Genomic DNA, 7,004 nt, shown 5'->3' with positions numbered 1-7,004 from the left:
GGTTTTTTTTTTTTTTTTTTTTTTTTTTTTTTTTTTTTTTTTTTTTTTTTTTTATTTTTTATTTTTTTTTTTTTTTTTTTTTTTTTTTTTTTTTTTTTTTTGAGTTGCTTTGCTACGAGGTGCTTTCTATCCAAGAGCAGCCAGGGCGTGGTCTTACAACCATCCAAGTTCAACTTCTTTTCCTCTTAGAATTCGTTGTGAGTTCGTCTACTAACTTTGAGGCGTCATAGTTCAGTAGTGCTATGACTTCACGTGGATGGGTTGGACTATTGATTTCGAATATAAGATACCCGGCAGGCGTTGGTGATACACAAGATTTGCCGCAAGGAACATCAAAAACGACACAGTCGATCTGGGTAGGCATACTCGGGTAACGAGCGGACTTTTCGGTGAAATATATTGCATTAGTATGGACGAATGGAAAATGGGTAATTACCTGGACAGCATTCAAACGGCGTCTGTTTTTAAATAGCGAGCGTAATAAAAATACGTCTTCTCTCGTATTTGGATCAGAAGAGTGCTCTTATAGTATGACCCTGCATAGTGAAGTCACTGTGCGCGTTTTCATGCCATCTTGGTGAATCACATCATACTCCCCTCCCCCCCTTTAGTTCTTGGACTTCTTACTGTAACAATTCATTTACTTATCTGCCTACCTAGGGTAATGATACGTACCTCAGGTGAGCGGTCTCTTGAGAATTTAGGATATGTTGGTAAGGAAGGGAAACTCAAATAATTCTTGAGCGGGTAAGACTTAAGAGACGTTGAAATATCGCGCTGTCGGGACGGAGCAGAGGTTGATGGATGAATCCCCGGGGAATGGTAGTCGGAGTCAGGTGGGTTTGGTATAGGAGAGTGGCCTGTGAGGGTAGGAAACGACCTAGATATCTAGCATAACATAACAGAGGTTCTCTTACAGAGTATAGAAATCTTAGTGCTTGATCAATATTAGAGGTTATTTTGGAAGTACATGTGAATCCGAATTTACATATATCGCGCGGTATAGATGGAACAATTACAATAGGTTAACAGTTGTCAGGTAAGAGGTAGTCAGTTGGTTAATAAGATAACGAACCACCGCAAGAGAATTTGTGATCTCATAGTATCGTTCGTAGATTCACCATATATGTATATACCTAATATACCTCTAATATACCTGTATCTAGTAGTTTATGTATACAAATGCTGTAGGTACCTATCAATAACATGAAGCTTCAAACCGCTAGCCGCTGGACCCATGGGTTACTAAGATCAGTGAAGAAGCTGGCCCCTTTCACTGTTGTCGGGGTGTCCTTGGTGACTGTAACATTACAGTTCGTAATCCAGTCCCCTTCGGCAGCATACTTTTCCGCGACGTATCTCGCATAGTCGCTCAGCTGGCAAGACGACCCAGGGCCGTTACGGCAAGAGGGGATCGGATACACCGCATCGTTCAATCTGATGCGGACGTATGTCTCGCTCAACCCGCTCGAGGGACAATCCCTGGGTTTTCGGCAGCTCCTTTTCACGCAGTTCAGACGTTCGAAAGCGATCGTGCCTCTCATTGTCACATACCGCGACCCTACCCATAATCTGCTGTCATCCTTCTCGGTAGCAGACAGCGCGGGTTGTTCGTCGAAAACACCGCTCGCAGTGACGAGTTCGGTCAGCTGTCCGTCATTCAAGAACGACACCAAAAGCTTCGGAATGTTGAAAGTCGAACCATTGATTCCTACGCCTGTGCTAGTCTCGTTTTGAAGTATGCCAACGAGTGTGTTTAAGAAAGGCGTCATCATCTTCTTGGGCAGGTCTGTACCTGGTCCAATACCATAATAATATCGAAGGTCGTTAGAGTATTCGTATTGCTTTAACTCCTCGTCGGTAAAAATATCGCACCAGGGCGAAAGCCGGCCAGTGATATGGCTTTCGAAGCCGCACAGGTATGGTATCTGGGCGATATCACCCGCTGTCAAAGATAGATTGCCCTTTATCAACTTCTGCAGACGATTCTGAACCGGCGGGATCCAAATATCGTCCCAGGTGGATTTATATTCTCCTCCCTCGAGATCTTTAAAATTAGGACACATGTCCGACGGGGCGAGCGAATCTCCAACGCCAGCTGGGAAACCTCGAGACGTAACCGAGATTACGCTCCCTTTCTGAGGAGCAGCGACACCCAAGTAGCCGCGAACAAACATGGACGCTGTTTGGAGGACCCGAGTATAGTTATTGGCCCACACCACGAAGTCGTCTCCTTCTCGGTAGAGGCCCGGATACCTGCTGTCGTTAGTGTACCTGTACCTACCTAACCCTAAGAGCGAAGATTCCGGAAAGTAGCAAACCTGGTTCGTAGTGTATAACCTAGATCTAGGGCCTCCTTTACACCAGTAGGATTCTCCATGGCAATCTGTGAAGCAGGGTCTTCAAGGACAGGCCGCCAGTTTTGAAGGAATGCTAAGCTCTCGGTTGCCGTAAAGTTGCTGGCTTGAAACTAGATGCGATGATTTTTCAGTTCATACTAGAGTTGCGTATTGAATATCATCTTATCTTGGAAGACCAACCCGTTCATACATGGAAACCCAGCCATCGTAAGCCCCTTGGTCGGGGTATCTCGAACCGTGTCTCGAGATATAAGCAGCTCGGTCGACATGGCAACCTCGAGGGGGCTCGGGTGAAATCCCGAATACATTTGGGCCTGATTGCGAGTTAATAATGAGTGAAATCCGAAGCTATACGGGATTTAAAGGTCTACTTACCAGCATACCACGGTCCGTTAGCTCCAAGCCACTCGAGGGGATTCGTCGCGCTTTCACTACGGGGAAAATTAATGTCCTGAGCTGGCGCTAGATGTTGTCCCGCCGCATCGGAGAGCCGGAATGTTAAAGCGGCGATGACGGATCGTGATATCTGCATGGCGACGTTTTGCTAACGATCGATCTGTAGCAAAATGGGCTGGATATGTAACCCTACATGCACTCTCATGGCCATGACCATTACTTATATAGGTACCTAGGTATATATATATCTCTCTTTTATAAATCAGTTCGCTAATAGAATTATCTAAATCATCATCCCCCCAGTTGATATCATTTTCAGACTATAAAACAAGCATATCCACAACATTCCGAGTAGCATTCGTTAATTTGGGGTGTTATCATCTTCGCGACGAGCACGTGTCGAATAGTCGTCTTCTGGTTTGTGTAAGTGCTTTAGTTCCAGTATAAGATGGTACGAATTATCAATTTTGGTTCATAGCTCATTTCATGCACCTGCCTATAATAGACTACCTATAAATGCTATGAGGTAGGTAGAGGTAGAGGTAACTCGATTGCTAGGATTAGAGAGTTACCATACCATTACTTTAGGTAGTGGTACCTTACCTTAGGCAGGTACAGGTAAGGTAGAGTGATGTTTTTGGAGGTCTAGAGCGTGAAGACCCCACACCGTGCGAGAATCCCACGTTCCTACCCTGTCCCTTCTGTCTTTTCAAGTACAGTACTTCAGTCAACAACCCTGAAATTTGTACAAGGTACGTACTATGCATATTGTATCGTTGAACAATTCACGACGCGTCTAAAACTCGTAACCGCGTCTTGTAATTACATTACCACCCACACGTCATTTTTTGCTAACCTACTTAGATCACTCACACATGCTGAAGTGTTCGTGATTACGAGATATCCTGTCGGCGGCTAATTCATTGGAATTGGATAAGAAGCAGAAAAGAGCAGAAACTCGGATCTCATTGTCATGAACTAAACGGCGAAGTTTTAGCTTGCCATTGATATTTGACAAGGGAGGTTAGGTACACACGGGCTATAGAGGAGAGACATCGGCTTATTCAATATGGCGGACCCGACTCCAAACAAGAATCGTCTCGCAGCTATCAGTACCCCTCGAGCACTCGCGACCCCGAACCGGCGCGCCATCAGCGCCGAGCCCTCCTCTCTCCGTCTATCCGCTTCGGGCCGCCGAAACCCTACCACGCCCCACGCCCGCGCTGCTATCCGGGCTATAGATCAGCGGAGGGCAGCTCTATTCACGCCTGGACGAGTGGGACGACGGCGCAGCGTTGCGCGCGAGCGTGAGCGCGAAACGCCGCGGGATCTTCTGCGGAACCTTAGTCGGGTGCTCGCACCCACGTCGACGGTAGTCTCCTCCTCTTCCTCTTCGTCACCCCATCGCGGCAATGAGTCGACGTTGCAGACTCTCCTCGAAGAGGGCGACGATGACGACGACTTCCCTATCGAGCGTCCCCGTTTCTCGTTGCCCTTGGACCGCGACGACGACGACGACAGCGAACTGAAGCCTCCCCGGTCTAGCATACTGGATGACGAGAACTACACCATGCAGTCGATCGAGCTCCCTCGCCGAGCGTGGGCGGAAGCGCCCTTGGGTCGCTTGGATAGAAGTAGCTTGGGCAGCGCGAGGATGAGCGACTTCGTCGGGCCGGAAATAGGAGACGATGCTGACGAAAATAACGTTGGTATCGACTCGGGTTTCTTCCCACCGCCCGCTCTAGACGACGACACTGGGGGAATTGCCTTAGACGAAGAAGCCATATTCGAACGGTATAGTCATGTTGACCTTTATGTGTAAAGTGAGGAGGTGCTGACGGATTTTAGCATGGACGAGGAGACAAGACGTCAGACTATGGGAGGCCAAGATGATTTCGGTCCGATCGAAATTCCCGATCTCGGGAATGAGAGTACCTTTGTCATGGCCCCGGTGGAATCGCCTACTCGAGACCAAACAATGGCTGAGGGTGCTGAAAGTAGCGATATACCTGGTTTTGACCCTTACGATGACGATGGGGACGACGGTGGTGATGGTGATGGCGATGGCGACGGCCTGGGAGATTTAACAGAAGCGCCCGGATTGGACGATGTTGATGATGTCGATGATGTCGACGATACAGAGGCTTTACAGAACACAATTATCTCTCAAGTCGCTAACCATCCAGCGCAGAGAAGCGCCGGAAGAAGGAAACCCGGCAAGAGAATATCTCGACACGGCATTGAATACCCTTCTTTACCTGTGGGTGTCGTAAAGCGACTAGCGACAACACTAGCCAAGACGGCAGGGGCTAGCAAGGCGAAGTTAAGCGCAGATACAGTAGACGCCATCATGCAAGCAATGGACTGGTATTTCGAGCAGTTGGGAGACGATTTATCGGCGTACGCGAGGCACGCAGGTCGCAAGACTATCGATGAGAGTGATATGATGATGCTCATGCGAAGGTACGTTGTTTTACATTCATATTGGGGTATATGTTTTATTCCTAGTCGTACGAATTGAACTAACCTTTTCTCGCAGACAACGGCAGACCAGCGCCTCTACCACACCCTTCTCCTTGGCGCAGCGGTATCTGCCTAGAGAACTCTTACAGGAGATGCGAATGTCGGTCCCTGCACTAACGAAAGCCCCTCAGAAACGACAGGCCCGACAAGGGGATGTCGAGGAAGAAGAGGAAGTTACTTGAGTTCCCTCCTAAGTCGTGAGTTAACCAAAATGGGTGTAACCCATATCCGTTCGTAAGGAGGGTTTACGACCATTCCCTATTCAACCTCACTCGGCGCGTGATATCGGTGGGAGGCTTTTTCACCACCATGTAGAACATTATCGACGTCGCCACGGCAAGTCCATACCTAAGGTATGTTAATTAGGTAGTTCAAGCGCGAGAAGAGAAGTATAGGATATTTAAGGAGTCATACCAGGTAAAGATATACTGGGCGTGGTTATTCCTCAGGTTAACCTCAGCAGGTCTACCAATGGGAATACCCTTCGATTCCATGTCCAGAGTCTCGAGTAACCCCGGCTCTGCGAGAATAAAAGCAATCAATATTAGCTAAGAGAACATTCCCAGTAACCAGAGATATATCCACTTGTGTCCATAGGTAAATAATGAATTGTCTAAACGTACCCATCGTCTGCTCGATCCAAACGGGCTGGCTCCCCGTCAAAGCAGCCATCTGCTTGACATCGGGGAAGTAGAACTCATTCTTATCAGGGCGGTTATCAGGCGTAAACATATTCTTCTTCCACGGCTCCCGTAGTAGACCCTCCACGGTGACCTCTTCCGTAGGCAGGGACTCGGGCCTGCTCCGCTGGTCGCGGAACTTCTTGGATATCCAGCCGCGGTTGACGAGGACGGTGGCGCCGCCGTCGCCCGCGCGCTCGAGCGGCGTGACGACCATGTAGCCCTGCTCGCCGTCGCGAATGCGGGGGCCGACGAGCATCTCCCGGTCGTGGCGGTACTTGCCGGTGGCGGTGACGCGGCGGAAGTCGAAGTCGTGGATGGCGTCCGGGTCGACGCGGGGCGGCAGCGGCAGCGGGTCCCGCACGATCCGGTCCTCGAACTTGGCGATCAGGTCCGTCTTCCACCCCAGCCGCTGCACCTGCCACGTGCCCAGCACGAACGCCGTCACGGGGATGATGGCGAGCACGATCAGGCCCGGCCCGTGCCGCCGGCCCGCGCGCACGAGCTCCGGCGGGTTGTCGAGGATCGAGGTGAAGGCTGGGTCTTCGGCTGGCGAGCGGTGCTGGTGTTGTCGTCGCGCGGTGTGTGTGAAGGGCCGGCTAAGGGGGAACGAGGACCGCGGTCGACTCCTGGGGAGGTCGGAAGGTCGGAAGATGGAGGTAGAGGTAAAGGAGGTCTGGGTGCTGTAGCTCTGGGGTTTGGATGCGCGAGCTTGGGCTTCGAGGGCTTGCTCGACTCGCCGAGCGAGTAATTGGGGTGTTAGCCACCCGTGCGACTTCATGGCGGAGCGGGTGGTGGTGTATCTTAAGTTTCGAAAATCACCTAAGTACCTACTAACCTAACCTTAGGTCTACCTAGGTAATTAATTGAATTTATTTTCTTGTTATCTTGTTATCGCGGCCATTGACGATGACGTTCGTTTTCTTCCAATAAGTGAAACTCTTTCATTGGTCATTGACCAGATTCTGTATGTTGTACCTAGGTATGTTGATCCAATCAATTGGGGGCTGCGGGGTCAACTGCCCGAAGCTTGAGCAGGGGGTCC

At 49.7% G+C, this 7,004-nt stretch overlaps 4 protein-coding genes across 4 annotated transcripts in view; 2 read left to right on the top strand and 2 right to left on the bottom strand.

The window, feature by feature from the left end:
• Nucleotides 1–908, top strand: part of F4812DRAFT_237508 (cysteine proteinase) — a 3,888-nt gene extending 2,980 nt beyond the window's left edge. The window contains exon 6 of the mRNA XM_047930592.1: nucleotides 231–908. Coding sequence (XP_047785988.1) covers nucleotides 231–238 — 8 coding nt within the window. The 3' untranslated portion in view covers nucleotides 239–908. The remainder of the gene's footprint in view (nucleotides 1–230) is intronic.
• A 101-nt stretch (nucleotides 909–1,009) lies between these two features.
• On the bottom strand, nucleotides 1,010–3,415 carry F4812DRAFT_445958 (phosphoglycerate mutase-like protein). Its single transcript, XM_047935600.1, has 4 exons — nucleotides 2,736–3,415; nucleotides 2,541–2,674; nucleotides 2,322–2,470; nucleotides 1,010–2,256 (listed from the first exon to the last, which is right to left on the bottom strand). Exons 1-4 carry the CDS (start codon nucleotides 2,890–2,892, stop codon nucleotides 1,215–1,217), a joined length of 1,482 nt encoding a protein of 493 aa, XP_047785987.1. The 5' UTR covers nucleotides 2,893–3,415; the 3' UTR covers nucleotides 1,010–1,214.
• Nucleotides 3,416–3,519: 104 nt separating this feature from the next.
• On the top strand, nucleotides 3,520–5,548 carry F4812DRAFT_237473 (centromere kinetochore component CENP-T-domain-containing protein). The gene is made up of 3 exons (XM_047930591.1): nucleotides 3,520–4,550; nucleotides 4,605–5,219; nucleotides 5,296–5,548. Exons 1-3 carry the CDS (start codon nucleotides 3,826–3,828, stop codon nucleotides 5,459–5,461), a joined length of 1,506 nt encoding a protein of 501 aa, XP_047785986.1. The 5' UTR covers nucleotides 3,520–3,825; the 3' UTR covers nucleotides 5,462–5,548.
• On the bottom strand, nucleotides 5,369–6,924 carry F4812DRAFT_237462 (SURF1-domain-containing protein). Its single transcript, XM_047930590.1, has 3 exons — nucleotides 5,903–6,924; nucleotides 5,694–5,799; nucleotides 5,369–5,627 (listed from the first exon to the last, which is right to left on the bottom strand). The coding sequence occupies exons 1-3, from the start codon at nucleotides 6,738–6,740 to the stop codon at nucleotides 5,525–5,527; spliced, it is 1,047 nt and encodes a 348-aa protein (XP_047785985.1). The 5' UTR covers nucleotides 6,741–6,924; the 3' UTR covers nucleotides 5,369–5,524.
• Nucleotides 6,925–7,004: the final 80 nt, after the last annotated feature.

This window comes from Daldinia caldariorum, assembly GCF_022478825.1.
Source record: "Daldinia caldariorum strain CBS 122874 unplaced genomic scaffold F4812scaffold_25, whole genome shotgun sequence".
NCBI lineage: Eukaryota > Fungi > Ascomycota > Sordariomycetes > Xylariales > Hypoxylaceae > Daldinia > Daldinia caldariorum.
Note: the sequence above shows the minus strand (reverse complement) of the source record. Positions and strands in the feature narration are given on the sequence as shown.

Coding starts and splice junctions, on each gene's coding strand:
- F4812DRAFT_445958 (XM_047935600.1), bottom strand. CDS start 2,892: ATGCAGATATCACGATCCGTCATCGCCGCTTTAACATTCCGGCTCTCC. Junction 2,675..2,735: donor TAACGGACCGTGGTATGCTG/GTAAGTAGACCT, acceptor ACTCGCAATCAG/GCCCAAATGTATTCGGGATT. Junction 2,257..2,321: donor GGTTATACACTACGAACCAG/GTTTGCTACTTT, acceptor TAACGACAGCAG/GTATCCGGGCCTCTACCGAG.
- F4812DRAFT_237473 (XM_047930591.1), top strand. CDS start 3,826: ATGGCGGACCCGACTCCAAACAAGAATCGTCTCGCAGCTATCAGTACC. Junction 4,551..4,604: donor GAAGAAGCCATATTCGAACG/GTATAGTCATGT, acceptor GACGGATTTTAG/CATGGACGAGGAGACAAGAC. Junction 5,220..5,295: donor ATGATGATGCTCATGCGAAG/GTACGTTGTTTT, acceptor CTTTTCTCGCAG/ACAACGGCAGACCAGCGCCT.
- F4812DRAFT_237462 (XM_047930590.1), bottom strand. CDS start 6,740: ATGAAGTCGCACGGGTGGCTAACACCCCAATTACTCGCTCGGCGAGTC. Junction 5,800..5,902: donor TTGGATCGAGCAGACGATGG/GTACGTTTAGAC, acceptor TTATTCTCGCAG/AGCCGGGGTTACTCGAGACT. Junction 5,628..5,693: donor GCCCAGTATATCTTTACCTG/GTATGACTCCTT, acceptor AACATACCTTAG/GTATGGACTTGCCGTGGCGA.